Source organism: Carex rostrata, chromosome 4 (assembly GCF_964058835.1).
Source record: "Carex rostrata chromosome 4, lpCarRost1.2, whole genome shotgun sequence".
NCBI classification, from domain to species: Eukaryota; Viridiplantae; Streptophyta; class Magnoliopsida; order Poales; family Cyperaceae; genus Carex; species Carex rostrata.
The window spans coordinates 7,518,552-7,537,331 of record NC_135921.1 but is presented as its reverse complement, the minus strand read 5'-3'; the positions used below and the strand labels follow the sequence as shown (position 1 = coordinate 7,537,331).

Below are 18,780 nucleotides of genomic sequence, written 5' to 3'. Positions count from 1 at the left end.
AGAGTAGGATGCTCATAAGTTATGGTTTCAAGCTTCCTCCAAAACAATTATTTTTTGGATCTTTTCCGAATTTGAAAGCAACCGCATATGCGGCTGCATATTCAAAACCACATAAAATAAACTATATGGAATTCTCAATGCAGCTGACGACTGCACATGCATATACAACTCATGCGGCTGCATTTAAAAGCACTGTTTCAAACAAAATATTATATATATATTTACCACTAAGAAAAAAAAAACTTAATATATCAAATAACAATTTACATATGCAACGTAGAAATATCTTGAGTTGAAAACTGTATAATAATTAACCCATTAATTACGGCTTCATTAATTGATCATATACTAGTTTGGGGAACAAATTGGGCAGAGCGGATCCGAATTGAGAACAATTATAAATTGGTAGATAATATAATTGGGCCCGAATGACACCATGTTTGGAGAAACAAATATAAAAGATGCATCAATTGTGCTAAAGAATTGAACGTCCAGATTGTCCAGAATCCAGATTATAACCTCTTTGCTTTTTTTATTTTTTATTATTATTATATATAATTTATTTCCTTAAATGCAAATAAGGTGTAATTTATGAACCTTAAATCTCCAATAAAAGTCGAATTATAATATATATTTAGGACACAGATGAAATAGAAAATTCCCAGCAACTACAAGGATGGTAAACTGAATTAAAAATGACAGTCCAAAATTAATGCAAGGATGGTAAAACAGGACATGCGTTGAGGGGAAAAAATGGATGGAGGGAAAAACAAGGAAATGTGTTGAGGTAAAAATGAAAAGAGGGAAAAAAAGGAAAGGAATGAAGGAAAAAAAGAGAAGAAATGAAACGGTTGCATAATTTGTTCAGTCCAAATAATCTTAATTTCTCTGCTAAGTTTAAAAGAAGAAGAGGCACATATAATTAACTCATTGTACTATCTGTCCATCTATTGAAATCAATACTCAATATATAACCTCTTTGATTTTTAAAATTATTTAATTTATTTCCACATTTGTGAACCGAACGTGTATCCTAATAATAGTTAAATTAGTGCAGCATAAATTTAGTACCCAGTTAATTAAGATATGAGATTCACAGAATGCAACTATACTTGGGTTAACTTAATCAGAAATTAATGACAAACCCGAAATTTTCAATTAAGCAAGTAAAAAATAAAATCCGTTGAGCAAAAATAATATTGAAAGGAGGGTAAATAAGGAAAGGAGTTGAGGGGAAACTAAAACAAAAAAAGGCAGTACTAATTTGGACACTCTTATAATATCTTGGTTTCATTAATAGTTTGCTATTATTATCATCATGAATGCTATTCTAAAAATTGAATATAGAAGGGAGACTCACCGACTTAATTTACTAATTAATCAACTTTCCCAAAATATTTACGCTCCAACCTTATTTAAGGCAGAGTACATAACACCTTCGTATTTCAATTCTTCATCCAAAGGACTCACAATTAAAGAAAGAGAGAAAGAGAGAATATTAAGATTGAGTCGATCAATAGAATTCAAATAAATTCTTTTAATTGATTTCAATTGAAAGAATGTTGTTAGCCATGGAGAATGCCGGTAGCCAAGAGGATGCTAACAGGTAATTAACCCCCCCTCCTGTTCTGTTCGTCCATTGATAATTTGATTTTTAATACTAACTTAATTCTATTCGTAATTGCTATTGTGTAAATATTATTTACAGAAGATTGACCACAAAGCTCCTACCAGATGTTTTGATTACGGTTGGAGATTATACATTTTTGCTGCATAAGGTATGTTATATATGTCTTTCTTCCCTTTAAATGATTCCTATTTAGAATATATAATCTCTTTTGATTGTGTCTTGATTTTGCCAAAATTATGTAATTGTTGTTCTTGATTTAATTTGTATTGCATTTTTTTTATTTTGCATAAATAAAGAACATCATGTCTAACTATAAAAATTCATTTGTCTTCTTAGTATAAGGCTACTATGATTATCATTAGTATTGATGAAACATGAACGTTTCTAAAATTGCCAAGTAATTAGCAAATTCTTCTTTTATTTGTTCCCTAAGTTTGTACTTTGTAACACACACATATATATAGAAATAACTAAGATCCTGACAGGCCCATATTGATTTGATATATGCTTTATTTTGGTGCTCGTTTTTGAAATTGCAGTTTTCTTGAAAATAAAAAAACAGAGGACACAAATTGACAGTTTTTTTGTTGTTGTGGAATCAACCTATATAGTACTAGTCGCAAATAGCATTGGAGCAATTTAATTAATCAAGTGTTATATATTTCTGATTATTTGCAGTGCTGCCTGGAAAACAACAGCAACTACTTGCGAAAGCTCATCGAAGAGCGTTCTAATGAAGAAAACGATTTAGTTTGTGCCTTTATTCTTCATGATTTTCCTGGCGGAGCCCGCACATTTCAAAAGATTGCAAAATTTTGCTATGGACAGAAATTGGAGCTGACGTCATCCGATGTTGTCCCTATCATTTGCGGTGCCTATTATCTAAAAATGAACATGAACATGATGGAGGATGATGATACTATCAGTAGAAACTTTAACTTAATTTTTCAAGCCGAAAAGTTTCTGTCTGAAAAAGTCATCTCTAGTTGGGTGGAAACCATTGAGTGTCTTATTTCTTGTGATGATGAAGGCGTATTGAACCAAGCCAACGAACTCGGTATTGTCTCGAGATGTCTCCAATCACTTGCATGCAAAGTCACATACCACGAATCGATTTATTCAGATTGGTGGTACGAAGATATTTGCTCTCTCAATCTGTCTCTCTTCAAAAGACTTATAGAGCTCTTGGGTGAAATGGGGCATGACCCTAGAAATATTTCCAATGCCATAGCTTATTATGCAGATGAGTACAATCCTGGTTTAGATCCTAATTCCTCCGGCATATGGTATGTCGAGGAGAGAAAGTTGCATGAACAAATTGTGGGCATGCTACCGGTACAGAAGGGAGCTACCTCGACTAAATATCTTCTGAGCATGCTTTCTGTCGGTATCATGTTAAATGCTAATGTAAGATGCATTCAGAGCTTGGAGAGAAGAATAGGAGCGCAGCTGGATGAAGCTACACTTGAGGATCTGTTGGTTCCTCATTTTGGGGACGAGCAAGATGCAACATTTGATATCACTTGTGTAACGCGTATAATTGAGAATTTCGTGGAAGTATACATGCACGCAATTGAGCTTCTATACTATTTTCATGACAACAAATCTTTAGAGGCGTCCGATTTGCTATTGGCTAAGATTGCAGCAGTTGCTACGATAGTTGATCAGTATTTAGCAAAAGTTGCCATTGATTCGAACTTGAAGCTGGAGGAGTTTCGATCACTTGCATGTGTCATTCCGGATGGAGCAAGACCTTCGCATGATGGCCTATGTCGTGCGATTTGTACTTACATTAAGGTATTATATATTTTCAATTTTGTTAATTCTGATAAACCAAATGCATGATTCTGCTGGATGGAAATTTTCATTTCTGGCCATAATTATCTCAAAACATCATCAGGAAACGCACCATTATACAAATTTAAGAAAACAATGTCCTGAAATATATATAGAAAGTACTCTATATCGTATATATTAAAGAGGGATACTAACATGTTTCTTTTAAATAATATTTTTTTTATTAGAGTAGAGAACAAGGATACGTGGCTGAAATTTCTCATTTATATAGTAGAGTTATAATTAGCGACTGTTCTTGAAAGCAAATGAAGGTTCGATCACAATTAATTGGTATTTTTGACAATGTTGTGCAGCACCATCCTTGGATCTTGGAGCAGGAAAAACAGCGACTCATCCAACTATTAGACATAGAGAAGTTGTCTCCGGATACATTCTGAGTGTAGAGGATAACTCTAGTTTTTCCTTTGGAATTAATTTTCATTATGTATAAACCATTTATTTTTTACATTTGTAATCTTGTTTTGGGTATGAGTCATGTACTATACATTGAACTTACTGTCATTTAATTTGAATGTTTGCCAAATTGGACTTGCTTCTTAATTTCGAATGAGAATTTTGCTTGTTAATATATATAAGATAAGTACTCTACTGCTTGAAAAATAAACATCTGCATATATATGAATATTAAATACAAATACGTGTACATTAATTTTTAATTTAAAATGATACAGCCATCCATCTTGTATGATATATCAATTTGATATCTTTGGAATTACTCTTCAAATTAAATAATTTAAATCGTACAAGTGTTCTTTAGAACTTGTGTTATCGATTTTTCCATTAATATAAAAAAGAAACTGCGAAAGGAGATGGTTTTGCTGGATAATAAAAATATGGAAAAAAAGAAATGGTTTATCCTGTCCGACACTGTAGCATGTTAGGATAAATCAACCCATCCCATTAATCTTGACTCTAATTAGAGATCTAACTTAAAAAAAAAACTGGACGAGATAGACTATCGCATCTAGCATTGTACCAATTTTTTTTGTTTTTTTTTTCCATAAAAAATAAAAAATGATGCTACAGTGATGGACATAAATTCAACACACAAAACTTGTTAATCACAAGATTTGACCTCTCCATAATCATGTTGGTTTCCTAAAATTATTATTTCTAATTATGGTTTATATAAAAAAAAAAAATTTCATTTTAAGGTAGCTAGGATCCTCAGGTTTTATTAACCATTGTTCAAAGATGATAGAAAATGGCCCAATGATTACTTTTTAGTGTGTACATGCATAAACAACAAACATATATATAGGTGGTGTACATGGGAATAGTTAAATTTATTACTTCATGGTAGACGGTGAATATCACCTGTTCATGTTCTGGCAGAGAGTATAGTTAATTGAATTCGTATCCTCTGCATTAACTCAAAAGGTAATCTTTTGAGTTAATGAATATTGATCATCTGATTTGTTTTAAAATTCATGTAGACTAAATTCGCACTAATATTAAAAGGCCTCCCTATATTATAATCAGAGGCCGGATTAGCTCCGTTTAAGATCAGACGGTTTATATTCATTAGCTCAAAAGATTCATTTTTGAGTTAATGCAGAGGATATGCATTCTAGTTAATTAATACTAATGTTATTATTAGACCGGACATTGCGCCTACGGCTTTCGGCCAAAAAAATAAAAATAAAAAAATAAAATAAATAAGACCGGACATTGATCCGGCGGGTAATGCTTTAAATTAATAGTTCGATCGAACTAGTAAGTTAATCCGCTCAACTGCTGATATTAAATTTTCTACAATTTATATATTTTTTTAAAGAAATATATAGTATTTCAACGATTGATCAAGTTCAAATATATAATTAATTAAAAAAGATAAGTTGAGCCAACACAATAGATAATATGGAGTTTCTTATTGTCATTCAACAGCCCATAGGCACCTTACAATTACTCAGATTACAACAATCATTTCTAACAAGCTCTATCCGATATCAAGTTATAAAAAACAGAGCAACTTAACGTTAAAAACTGGAGAAAATATATCCCACGCAGTCCCAGCCGTTACCTCTTCCAGTTTTTGTCAAATTATCAACCAATTCGTTCTGACTTATTTGAATTTTTGTCCAGTCAATAAATAACGTGGAGTTGCTCACATAATAACATATGTAGTTGTTTTTAACTTTTGCCGTAAAAGGTAAGGAATACATGACCCCACTAGTTCAGAAGTTGGAATAAAAGAAGAAGATGAGATTACCGGTTTGAATTGGTTCATTGATTTTTGGAAACTGGTCGGGCTTTTTTATTTGTTTCTGGTCTATACGTAAAATGTTTGTTCGGTCTTTAATTCAAATCGAATTGGACTTGGTTCCGAGTGTCTTTTCCGGTTTGCCCGTCTGGTAGGGGTGCAAAACGGGTCGGATATTACCCTTCCGAATCCAGATCCGTATCCGAATTTTTGCGGATTCGGATATTCAGATACGGATAGTTGCGAATTCGGATAAGGATACATATTTTTTTATGCGGATTCGGATATGGATACGGGTTGAGTTTCGGAATCGGATACGGATACGGATACGGATAATTATCCGGATCCGGATATTTTAATTTTTCGGATATCCGAATATGTTAAGATTTGAGAGAATTTTTTCTTGTCTATTTATCTTTTGTATTAGAATATCTTTAAAGAGTATCTTTTGTGTTGGTATTTTTAATTAAAGTTATAGTTATGTTGGTGAATTTTAGTTAATCATATATATATATATTGTAATGGTGTAACAATTTAATTAGATATATGTTTTGAATTAGAAATCCGAATTATATCCGTATCTGTATTCGTATCCGAAAATATCCGATCCGTATCTGTATCAATTTAATATCCGATCCGTATCTGTATCAATTTAATATCCGATCCGTATCCGTATCCGATTACTATCTGATCCGTATCCGTATCCGAAAAAAAATACGGATACAGATATGGGTTGAGCACTATCCGACCCGTTTGCACCCCTACCGTCTGGTACATAAGCAATCAACATAGAGGGAAGACAATAATTAACTTGGATATAAAGTTGAACGTCAAAGAGATTTTGACTTCTATTTTAGCTCACTCTAATTGAAATTTTAATTGTTTACCACTAAGAAAGAGATGCTTAATAGATCAAATAACAATTTAAATATGCATCGTAGAATTTTTTTGAATTAAACTATAATGTTACTTATGGTCTCATTAATTGATCATATACTATAGTTCAGGGAACAAATTGGATCGAACAGAATAGATTGAGAATAATTATAAATAGGTAGACAAATAATATAATTGGGCCCAAATGACTTTTTTAATATCCAAAATTCAATACGAAAATAAAATATATCTAGTTCAGCTGAAGATTTTTAAAAATACTCAGCTCGTTAAAAATTGCGGTGGTCAAAAAAAGAATTGAGCCGTCAAAATTTTCGGCCACCATAACATTTTCCTTGATTCTTCAGTTTCTGTCCGAAACCCTTTTGTATATTTATAACTTTTTATTTAATTATAAAATTTCTGATTTTTTTTTATCTTTTTTATTAAATTGTTAGAAATATTTTATATATTTTAAAAAAAATAGATGAAATACTATATAATTGAATTTATTAGAAATATCGTAACGAATAACTCAGATCAATATTTTTTAGGCCGGAATTTTTACAGCTGTAAGAAAAATTAAAATATATCTTTGTGTGTTACTGAAAAAGAAATGTTTTGAATATGAATTATTGATTCTGGTTCAAAAGTCATTCTTAGATAAATATAAAAAATATTGTGATCCTTCTATTTTCAAATAAACAAAAAAATCTTGGACTTTTGTTATTGAAATGACTTTTTTCCAAATTGTTTTGAAATATATATAAAATCTTAGAATTTAAATTTATTAGAACAACCATAATATTTTCTTTATTTACTAAGAAGTAATTTTTGAACCAGGATCAATAACTCAGATAAAAAATATTTTTTATTTATTTTTCCAATAATACAAAAAAAATATTTCAATTTTTCTTACAGCCACAAAAATTACAGCATGAAAAATATTGATTTGGATTATTTGTTACAGTCTTTAAAATAAATCAAATTATATAGTATTTCATTTATTTTTGAAGAAATATATAGAATATTTTTAATATTTTAACATAAAAAATAAAAAAGTCATAAAATTTTTTAATTAAATAAAAAATCATAAATATACAAAAGTGTTTTGGACGAACACTAAAGAATTAAAAAAAATACTTATGTTGTACGGCCGCTAAAAATTTCAGCGGCCCAATTATTTTTTCGGTTGCTGAAATTTTCAGTGATCTGGGTATTTTCAAATTTTGTTCAGAATTCTTAAATATTTGTATTATTTTTTAGTTAATGTGGATATTACAGAAAAAATCAGCCGAATGACACCATGTTTGAAGAAACAAGTATAAAAGAGGCATTAATTGTGCTGATCAATTGAACGTTGCAGATTGTCCAGATTACTCTTTGCTTTTTTGATATTATATATATAATTTATTTCCTTAACGTCAAATAAGGTGTAATTTATGAACCGTAACTGGTCTAATTATAATATATATTTAGGACACAGATGAAATAGAAAATTCACAGCAACTACACTGTTCTGAGTTGGGCTGGCAATGAGCCGGCTCGGTCCGAGTTAGATCAAGTTCATGGCTTGCTCGTTTTAGCAACGAGCGAGTCATGAGTGAGTCTGGCTCGGTTCGAGTCAGACTAAGCTCATGGCTCGCTTGTTTTGACAATAAGTGAGCCGAGCTAGCTCATAGGCCAAAAGCTCAAATGTATTACATAATGTATTATAACGTCAACTACTATAAATTAAATTTGTAACCAAATTCATACATACTAAAATACTAAATCTCCAAATCAGACAACCATAGTTTACAAAATAAATTCATATATACTAAAATCACACAAATTCAAACCAATTCACAAAGTCATATTTGGACCGAGCTGGCTCGCAAGCTCGCAAGCCAGCTATTACCCAGCTCCAACTTGTTAATTTTGGACCGAGCTAATGTTAAGCTGGCTCGTTAACAACTCGGTCCACTAAAAAACGATTTGTTAGCGGACGCGTCATCATCAATCCACAAGGTACGAGCTTTTTTGCCACCTCTAGTTCTGAGGATGGTAAACTAAATTAGAAATAACAAGTCCAAAATTAATGCAAGGTTGGTAAACACATGAAATGTACTGAGGGGAAAAATAGATAGAGGGTAAAACAAGGAAAGGTGTTGAGCGAAAAATGGAAGTGGAGCAAAAAGAAAAGCAGTGGAGGGGTAAAATGAAAGGAGGGTAAAAAGGGAAAAGAATGAAGAAGAAAAAAGAGAAGAAATGAAACGTGCATAATTTGTGAAGTCCAAACAGTCTTAATTTTCCTGTTAATTTTTCTTTTAAATGACATATATAATTAACTCATTGTGAGACTGTCGATTTATTGAAATCAATATATACCCAATATATAATTAACCTCTTTGATTTTTAAAATTATTTAGTCTATTTCCATATCTGTGAACCGTGTATTCTAATAATAGTTATATTAATGTAACATAAAGTTAGTACACAGTTAATTAAGATAGGAGATTCACGAAACTACTCTTGGGTTAACTTAATCAGAAATTAATGACAAACTCAAAATTTTCAATTAAGCAGGTAAAAAAGGAAACGCGTTGAGAAAAAATAATATGAAAGAGGGTAAATAAGGAAATGAGTTGTGGCTTTGTGGGGAAATTGAAATAAAAAGGGCAGCGCTAATTTGGAGACTCTAAGATATCTTGGTTTTCATTAATAGGTTGCTATTATTATCATGAATCAAATTTTAAATATTTAATTTAGAGTGGAGACCCACCGACTTAATTAACTTCCCCAAAATAGTAAGCTCCAACCTTATTTAAGGCAGAGTATGTAATATCTATGCATTTCAATTCTTCATCTAAAGAGCACACAATTAAAGAAAGAGAGAGAGAGAATATTAAGCTTGAGTCGATCAATAGAATTCAAAAAAACTATTTCAATTTATTTGAATTGAAAGAATGTCGTTAGCCATGGAGAATGTCGTTGGTCAAGACGATGTTGACAGGTAATTAACTCCCTCCCCTGTTCTCTTCCTCAATTGATAATTTGATTTTTGATAGTAACTTAATTCAATTTGTAATTGCTATTGTGTAAATATTATTTACAGAAGATTGACCACAAAGCTCCTACCAGATGTTTTGATTACGGTTGGAGATTATACTTTTATCATGCACAAGGTATGTAATATATGTCTTTTCTTCCCTTTAATTGATTCCAATTAATCCAGAATATATAATCTCTCTTGATTATGTCTTGATTTCGCCTAAATTATATAATTGTTGTTCTTGATTTAATTTGTATCGCATTTTTTTTTCATTTTGCATAAAGAAAGAACATCATGTCTAACTATAAAAATTCATTTGTCTTCTTAGTATAAGGCTACTATGATTATCGATCATTAGTATTGATGAAACATGCACGTTTCTAAAATTACCAAGTAATTAGCATATTCTTCTTTTATTTGTTCTCTAAGTTTGTACTTTGTAACACACAAACATATATATAGAAATAACTAAGATCCTGACAAGCCCATATTGATTTGATATATGCTTTATTTTTCTGCTCGTTTTTGAAATTGCAGTTTTCTTGAAAATAAAAAATCAGAGGACACAAATTGACAGTTTTTTTTGTTGCGCAATCAACCTATATAGTACTAGTTGCAAATAGCATTGCAGCAATTTAATTAATCAAGTGTTGTATATTTCTGATTATTTGCAGTGCTGCCTGGCAAACAACAGCAACTACTTGCGAAAGCTCATCAAAGATCGTTCTAATGAAGAAAAGGATTTAGTTTGTGCCTTTATTCTTCATGATTTTCCTGGCGGAGCCCGCACATTTCAGAAGATTGCAAAATTTTGCTATGGACAGAAATTGGAGCTGACGTCATCCGATGTTATCCCTATCATTTGCGGTGCCTATTATCTAAAAATGAACATGAACATGATGGAGGATGATGATAGTATCAGTAGAAAATTTAACTTAATTTTTCAGGCCGAAAAGTTTCTGTCTGAAAAAGTCATCTCCAGTTGGATGGAAACCATTGAGTCTCTTATTTCTTGTGATGATGAAGGCGTATTAAACCAAGCCGACGAACTCGGTATTGTCTCGAGATGTCTCCAATCACTTGCATGCAAAATCACATACCACAAATCGATTTATGCAGATTGGTGGTACGAAGATGTTTGCTCTCTCAATCTGTCTCTCTTCAAAAGACTTATAGAGCTCTTGGGTGAAATGGGGCACGACCCTGGAAATATTTCCAATGCCATAGCTTATTATGCAGATGAGTACAATCCTGGTTTAGATCCTAATTCCTCCGGCATATGGTATGTCGAGGAGAGAAAGTTGCATGAACAAATTGTGGGCATGTTACCGGTACAGAAGGGAGCTATCTCGACTAAATATCTTCTTAGCATGCTTTCTGTCGGGATCATGTTAAATGCCAATGTAACATGCATCCAGAGCTTGGAGAGAAGAATTGGAGCCCAGCTGGATGAAGCTACACTTCAGGATCTGTTGGTTCCTCATTTTGGGGACGAGCAAGATGCAACATTTGATATCACTTGTGTAACGCGTATAATTGAGAATTTCGTGGAAGTATACATGCACGCAATTGAGCTTCTATACTATTTTCATGACAACAAATCTTTAGAGGCGTCCGATTTGCTATTGGCTAAGATTGCAGCAGTTGCTACGATAGTTGATCAGTATTTAGCAAAAGTTGCCATTGATTCGAACTTGAAGCTGGAGGAGTTTCGATCACTTGCATGTGTCATTCCAGATGGAGCAAGACCTTCGCATGATGGCCTATATCGTGCGATTTGTATTTACATTAAGGTATTATATATTTTTAATTTTGTGATTATCATTTGCAAAGTATTGCAATAATTATAGTTAATTACTGTTATATAAATGAAGGTTCACTCTGAATTGTATCTATGACAATGTTGTGCAGCATCATCCATGGATCTTGAAGCAGGAAAAGCAGCGACTCTTCCAACTATTAGACTTGGAAAAGCTTTCTCGAGACGCATGCAGAGAGTAGAAGAATAGGATAACTTCAGTTTTTCTTTTGGAATTAATTAAATTTCATGATATGTAAAACATTTTTTTTTTTTGTGATTTGTAATCTTGTTTTGTGTATGAGTCGTATGTTAAATTGAAATTACTGTGATTTAACTTGAATGCTGTGCCACTGATTTTAATTATATGGATGGAAGGCTTCATTATTTTCACAGGATTGAGAATTATTAATTGTCTGGATGGAAGGCTTCATTATTTTCACTGGTGTGAGGATGCCAGTATAACAGTCGCTGGTTTATTATTTTATGAGCAATACTATCCTTTTACCAATTTGGTTTAGTTATTAATATAATTTTCAGGAACATATATATAGATCACTCATAACAAGAAATATATATAACACTAACTTACTCCATATCATTATATTATTATGTCACACATACTGAAAAACAGGGAGGATTAGCTAGGTTTGAAAGATCTGGCATTCAAGATAAAATATATTAGTCACTGATCACTAAAACTTTCTTTGGAATTTCTATAAACATTCAATTTTGGATGATACAGGGAACGTCAGATTTGTGACACAATAATTAGCTTCACGTACGAAAATACCACTTTCTAGTACTACATGTATGCTTATATATCAACTAATTATCCTAATTAAGCAAAATTTGTGAAAAAAAGCTAATTAGCTCATTTCCAATAATCAAATATGGTATGGATTGGGTAAACAAATACGGTGCAGGTAGGATAAACGAATAAAAGAGTACTATATTGACACTCTATTTCTTCGTTTCATTCAAGTGCTTCATGTACGACTCCATGACACAACATAAAAATTAAAGCAAATCGGACGGCTAACGTACTTGTAGCATAGCAAGTCGCTATATATATATAAAATCAAGTGATAAAAAAGCTTGATAAAATAATTAAATGCATTCATTTTTCAAATGAATTGCAAAGTTCAGAAATGACAATCCAAAATTTTTGCAAGGTAAAAATGGAATGTGATGAGAGAAAACATGGAAGGAGGGCAAAAAATGGAAGGAGCATATACTTGCGAAAGCTATCAAGTGAATTTATGTATGTATGAAAATGAGTAGAAATGGTGTTTTAATTAAGATGGAAGGTGTTTATGTATGAATGTGGTGCTTTTATGTTTATGCGATTTGTATTAGCTTAATAGTGAATATGTTCTTGATGTAACAGTCATCAAACATATCAAACACCAAGGTCAATTACAGTGGTGTTGGCGTCATATTGTTTTGAGGGTTTCAAATTCATGCACTAAGGTCAGATTATACATATTTAGCAATTGAAGCCCTACAAACCAAAAACACCTTTTGGAAAGTCTAACAAATAACAATGTAAACTTTCTTTGGAATAGAAGGAAAGTCAGATTCAGTAAGATAATCAGCTTCATTCATAGCATATGGAAATACCACTTGATTTTCAGTGCTGTATTGTATGCTTTCTCACTAGCAAGTCACTAACAAGTGCTAAAAATCGTTAATACTTAGTGGACCTTTTAATAGCGTATGAGAATGAGATGGCCTATTTTCTCAAATTTGCACGATTGGTTTTTTTTTGCTATGTTAACCCCGGTTGTGTATTTTATCTACGGTCCATAATTCATCTTGGGCCTATTAGGCAAGAATGAGGCCCAGCCCAATAATGACACTTAAGTACGGTCCCATCTTACCTTTTTCTTTTTGAGATTCGTAGGAATTGCAGGGACCCTGCTATTCTAAATCTAACCTTTCATTTATTTTGAGATTTGTGCATATAAACAACTTATAGTGATTCGTGTGTTCCAAAAAATGAAAGGTTAGATTTGGAATAGCAGGGTCCCTGCAATTCCTACGGGTCACAGGCTCACAGCAGATTTATTTCTTTTCTTTTTCACGAGAGTTCGGATCGGAGGCTAGATCTGTCTCTCTCCCTCTCTCTCCTCTACCACGCTCTTCCCTCACTTCTCCCATCAATCTATTATTCGCGAATTATTTCGAAGCGCTAAATCTTTAATCGATATATATCAACCATGCTTAACCCCAGCAAGCTAAAGTCCGTCGATTTCTACAGGTTAGATTCAGATCGCCATTCTTCTCATTCATTCCACCCCTAATCTTTCGTTTGCCTCTGAAACCTCTTTAAACAATGCGCATTTTCTCCTTTAGAATATTTTGGTTGACATTTGTTGAGAAGAACAAAAAATTAGGTTTACATCTTACTTTTGAAAATTACATTTTTCTTTTTTTGAGGAAACCATTTGAAAAATACTCGGAAGGTCTTCGTTTGCGTACTAAATGTAGTGCTTGTGATGATACCTTATTATTGCATTGTAAATTAACTAGTTTAGTAACTTGAACATTCTCTAATTGCTCTCTTCCTATTAGGTTAAACATGACTTTTGATCTAGATTCATTTAAGATTAATCACATCTTTCTGTTAATCTTCAATTCAGGAAAATTCCAAGAGACTTAACTGAGGCTTCCCTTTCTGGGGCTGGGCTCTCTATCGTTGCTGCCTTCTTTATGATGTTTTTGTTTGGAATGGTTGTTCACTTCACTTGCTCTCTCTCTCTCTCTCTGCTTGTTATTTTTTTGGTTTTTCTAAGGATTTAATTTATCAAAATATTCCTTCTTACAATCAGGAATTAGGAGATTATATGACTGTAAGTACAATGACATCTGTAGTTGTTGATAGGAGCACAGATAGTGAGTTCTTACGCATTGATTTTAACTTAAGGTACATTTCTTCTTTCTCAAAAGTTTATTATTTCTACTTAGAATAGAAAAGCAATATTTCTTATTTTTGATTATTAAGAATCATGCAATTTGCTTATTTTATTGTTTCTTCTCCTGCTTTGCAGCTTTCCTGCTCTCTCATGTGAATTTGCATCAGTGGATGTTAGTGATGTATTAGGCACGGTATATCTCTCTGCCTTTTGATTGGTTTTCTACTTAGAATAGTTTATTAGATTTTTCACTTTGTATTTGCATTTAATTCATGATTTTTTAACAATGTGCAGAACAGATTGAATATAACAAAAACAATTAGAAAATTCTCTATCGACCAAAATTTGGTGGTGACTGGGTCTGAATATCACCCAGGTCACATCCCACACATCAGTAATATTGGAGATGTGGCTGATGAAGAATTTTCTGATGGATCAGTTTCTGTTACCGGTACCAATTTTGATGTCTATTCGCACCAGTAAGACTTGATCATAGATTGTTTATTTATTTATTTATTTTTTGTTTGCACTTTTTGATTTCAAAAAGGAGTTGGTGTTGGTTTTATTTGTAGTTTTACAAACAAGCATTAAGTCTATTAAAGTCTATTTAAGTTTTCTCTAGTTAATCCTATATTGTGTGTTTTCATCTCTTCTCCACAGATGAAGACTTAAGACTTAGTTTCGTCTAATTTATCTGAGAACGAACAATTGCCTGTTTTGTAGGTACCCAATTTTGGTAGTGAACTTTTTTGCACCATGGTGTTACTGGAGCAACCGTCTGGTATGTCTATTTTGTGATAATTTATTTTTGCTTAGTCTTAATATCTGTGTTTTGTTCATTTTTATTGGTGCCCCTAGAGTTGGCGAAAGGGAGGTCTTGTGTTATTCAGTTGTCTAGGTCATTTTCTTTTGGGTGAGTTTTGGTGCAGGGTTGGGGTTGTTTTTGTTTTAGGGTCTAGGTTATGGATTTTGTTGAATTTTAGGTCCGTCCAGTATTGGTTTGTTTGGTTTTGTGGTCTGCATGGATTTTTTGTTGATCTGTTTTGGGGCAGTCAGGTATTGGGTTGTCTGCTTCGCATAACATGAAATTGGTTTGGGTTCAGTTGAGGTTGCGAATTATTACTGGTGAGGTTAAATTTTTGGCAGGCCTAATTGGCCCATAATTACTTGAACATGTTTAAACCTGATAAATTTTTGTTTCAGAAACCTTCTTGGGAAAAAGCTGCTAAGATAATTAGAGAGAGGTAAACAAATTTCTGTTATCTGCTTCACTTTGATTTATTTTTTCTTGATTTTTTTTTTCTAGTTAGTAATTTGAACATATTTTATTTCACTCCCCTCCCTTCCCCTGCATATTGCTTTCAGATATGATCCAGAAATGGATGGCCGGATCCTTCTTGCTAAGGTTGATTGTACCGTCGAATCTGATTTATGCCGGAGGTAATTAATGCTATCAATACACCAAATTGTCTTTTTGTATGTTTTCTGTGCCTTTTATTTTAAAGTTTTTGTCATTATATTTTTCAAATGTAGGCATCACATACAGGGTTACCCATCTATTCGCATATTCCGCAAAGGAACTGATCTCAAGTAAGTACTTTAGAAAATATAAAACATAGTCCTCTATGATCACTAGATGTTGCTAGCGTGTAATTCATTTATTTAATTTTGGTATTTAAAGCTAAATAGACAATCTGAAATAATTGGGGCCACGGATACCCCAAATTGATAAAATTTCTGTGTTACCCTCGATGTACCCAAATTGATAAAATTTCTGGTACATGATCTGACGGTACCTGTCAGTTGCTGGAGACAGAGATATGGTGGAGAGTAAATTATCTTGCATGTATTTTTTATATATGCTGGTTTAAATTTTGGATTTTAAATACAGGGATAATCAGGGGCATCATGATCATGAATCTTACTATGGGGAGCGTGACACTGATAGCTTGGTTGCGGTATGTGGTCTTACACGGAATAATCTCTATAAGTCTTGTCTGGTATTTAATATGTTATTTATATTCCAGTCTGGAATAAAGAACAGAACTCCATGTTACCTTGTTTGGTTCAATATAAACTTGTTTAAAGATTAAAAAAAAAAAAAGTTTCACTAATGAAGGATCAGCTATGTTGTGGTCACTTGGATATCTGGGAACCATATTATGGTCTACATCAGGTTTGAAATATTAGGATTAAGAGTAGAACTAGGGTGTTCTTAAGTTCATGAACTCAAGTCTAAAACCCATCAAATCAGCTTTAAATGACGAATCCGAACCGTTGAAATCTGCCTACCTTATGAATGATGCGTCTACATGTGAAACTTTTAAATATTTGAATTAATATAGTATAAAGTCAAGCGGTCAAAAAACGTTCAAAAAATGAATGCATCAAAATTAATTTATTAAGCTTCTAATTTTGACCGCTTGACTTTATACTAAATTAATTCGAATGTTTAAAATTTTCACATGTAGACGCATCACTCGTAAGATAGGCGGGTCTCAATGGTTTGGATTCGTAATTTGAAGCCGATTTGGCGGGTTTTAGACTTGAGTTCACCAAGGAACTTGGTGAACTTAAGAACACCCTAGTTCTACTCTTAGGATTAATTATAAAAATTCCAAATTTTCATTGCTGAATGAGCTCTTCTATATTTTATTTCTCAAGTGTTATTAACACAAATTTTAATATCTATGAAATAGGCAATGGAGACTCTTGTTGCACCAATTAAGAAAGAGTCGGAGACCCTGGCTTTGGAAGATAAATCAAACAAAACCCTGACAAAGAGGCCTGCACCATTGACAAGTGGTTGTCGCATTGAGGGATTTGTCGGAGTCAAAAAGGTATATTTTTATACTTCTCATTTGTCGTATCTTACTATGCAACCCATTAGTTAACTAAATAAACTTAATATTCTTGGAAAATGTCTGGTAAATCTAGCTTTGTAATGCTTTTAAAAAATAGTTTCATTTATTTCTTTTCTGACCTTTTGAAAGGTACCGGGTAATCTGGTGATATCAGCGAGGTCGAATTCGCACTCGTTTGACTCATCTACGATGAATATGTCTCACTACGTGTCCCAGCTGTCTTTTGGGCGAAGGCTGTCTGCAGAAATGCTGTATCAGATCAAGAGACTAGCACCTCTTACTGGAGATGGCCACGACAGGCTAGCCGGCAAATCTTACATTACCCATGATGGTGAATCCAACGCTGTCATCACGGTAACAATCTCTCTCTCTGTCTCTCTGTCTCTCTCTCTCTCTCTCACACACACACACACACACACACACAAGTTCACCAATATGAAACTGTCGAGGACCAAGGGATGAACAACTATAAACACTGGGTAAAATAAGAGCAATGTGCTCATTACTGCTTTTAATTATATTCTTTACTTTTGGTAAATTAATGTGCAGATAGAGCATTACTTGCAATTGGTTAAGACAGAAGTAGTTACTAAAAGAGCATCCAGGGAACGGAAATTGCTTGAAGAATATGAATACACTGCTCACAGTAGCTTGGTACACAGCACCCACATACCAGTTGCCAAATTTCATTTCGAGCCCTCTCCTATGCAGGTTTGTACCCATCCCTAATAGGAAATTAATTTTAGCATGTGCGATTGTCAGACCTGACTGTTTGTGCTAGACAGGTATATGATGTTTGGTTGTAGCAATGCCTGCTATTGTTGTTTGATTCTTGGTGTATATACATATATTTATTTATTATTTCAATTAAAATTTCAGGTGTTAGTTACTGAGGTCCCGAAGTCCTTTTCTCATTTTATCACTAATTTATGTGCCATCATTGGAGGTGTTTTTACGGTAAACATCCTGACTTGTTCCATATTTCCATTAGTCCCTCCATCTTTCTTTTCTTTGTGACCATTTTGTAACTGTTTAAAGCTGAGATAACAGTGTTTGTACTTTCAAATTATTTTCAGGTTGCTGGTATATTGGATTCCATCTTGCACAACACAATCCGCTTGATAAAGAAAGTTGAATTGGGAAAACATATTTAAAGCATAATTTGGAGAAATATCAAAAAGAAAATCCTTTTGAATTTTGGTCGTGGGACTAGCTAGGAAATGCGATGATGTATAATAGATTTGATAATGAGTACTTATATTCAAGTTAGTTTAACAGTTATTAAATTTGTAGTAGCATCAACCTGCAGCAAATAATATCCTTTTCATGGTTTTTGTCATTGTTTAGCATACACTTATGTATTAAGATAATTGTTGGTTCGTGGCACTTGTAATAGTGATTATTTGATTTTCATTTATTTATACTGTTATGTATTTTAATGCAATATGAATAATATTCCACCATATATGAAACATAGAAATAGATACAGGAAACATAGAAATACCTCATGTCTTCGTATTTTTAATGTAAAATAGGAAAATCCTCACCCATAGACTTGCGAAACATGCGGCCATTTTTATTAATATCCTTTAAAAAAAATTTA

General features: G+C 32.7%; 2 protein-coding genes across 2 annotated transcripts; both read left to right on the top strand.

Annotated features, from left to right (window-relative positions):
- Positions 1-1,571: 1,571 nt before the first annotated feature.
- On the top strand, positions 1,572-11,809 carry LOC144553224 (BTB/POZ domain-containing protein At1g30440-like). Its single transcript, XM_078301323.1, has 4 exons — positions 1,572-1,606; positions 1,709-1,778; positions 2,309-3,427; positions 11,509-11,809. The coding sequence occupies exons 1-4, from the start codon at positions 1,572-1,574 to the stop codon at positions 11,596-11,598; spliced, it is 1,314 nt and encodes a 437-aa protein (XP_078157449.1). The 3' UTR covers positions 11,599-11,809.
- Positions 11,810-13,477: 1,668 nt separating this feature from the next.
- LOC144552975 (protein disulfide isomerase-like 5-4) lies at positions 13,478-18,590 on the top strand. Its single transcript, XM_078301033.1, has 15 exons — positions 13,478-13,658; positions 14,041-14,131; positions 14,230-14,324; positions 14,449-14,506; positions 14,608-14,792; positions 15,037-15,094; positions 15,517-15,557; positions 15,679-15,753; positions 15,847-15,903; positions 16,205-16,271; positions 17,013-17,153; positions 17,307-17,531; positions 17,727-17,888; positions 18,057-18,134; positions 18,254-18,590. Exons 1-15 carry the CDS (start codon positions 13,618-13,620, stop codon positions 18,329-18,331), a joined length of 1,452 nt encoding a protein of 483 aa, XP_078157159.1. The 5' UTR covers positions 13,478-13,617; the 3' UTR covers positions 18,332-18,590.
- Positions 18,591-18,780: the final 190 nt, after the last annotated feature.

Coding starts and splice junctions, on each gene's coding strand:
- LOC144552975 (XM_078301033.1), top strand. CDS start 13,618: ATGCTTAACCCCAGCAAGCTAAAGTCCGTCGATTTCTACAG. Junction 15,095..15,516: donor GTTACTGGAGCAACCGTCTG/GTATGTCTATTT, acceptor TTTTTGTTTCAG/AAACCTTCTTGGGAAAAAGC. Junction 17,889..18,056: donor TCGAGCCCTCTCCTATGCAG/GTTTGTACCCAT, acceptor TTAAAATTTCAG/GTGTTAGTTACTGAGGTCCC.
- LOC144553224 (XM_078301323.1), top strand. CDS start 1,572: ATGGAGAATGCCGGTAGCCAAGAGGATGCTAACAG. Junction 1,607..1,708: donor AGCCAAGAGGATGCTAACAG/GTAATTAACCCC, acceptor TATTATTTACAG/AAGATTGACCACAAAGCTCC. Junction 1,779..2,308: donor ATACATTTTTGCTGCATAAG/GTATGTTATATA, acceptor GATTATTTGCAG/TGCTGCCTGGAAAACAACAG.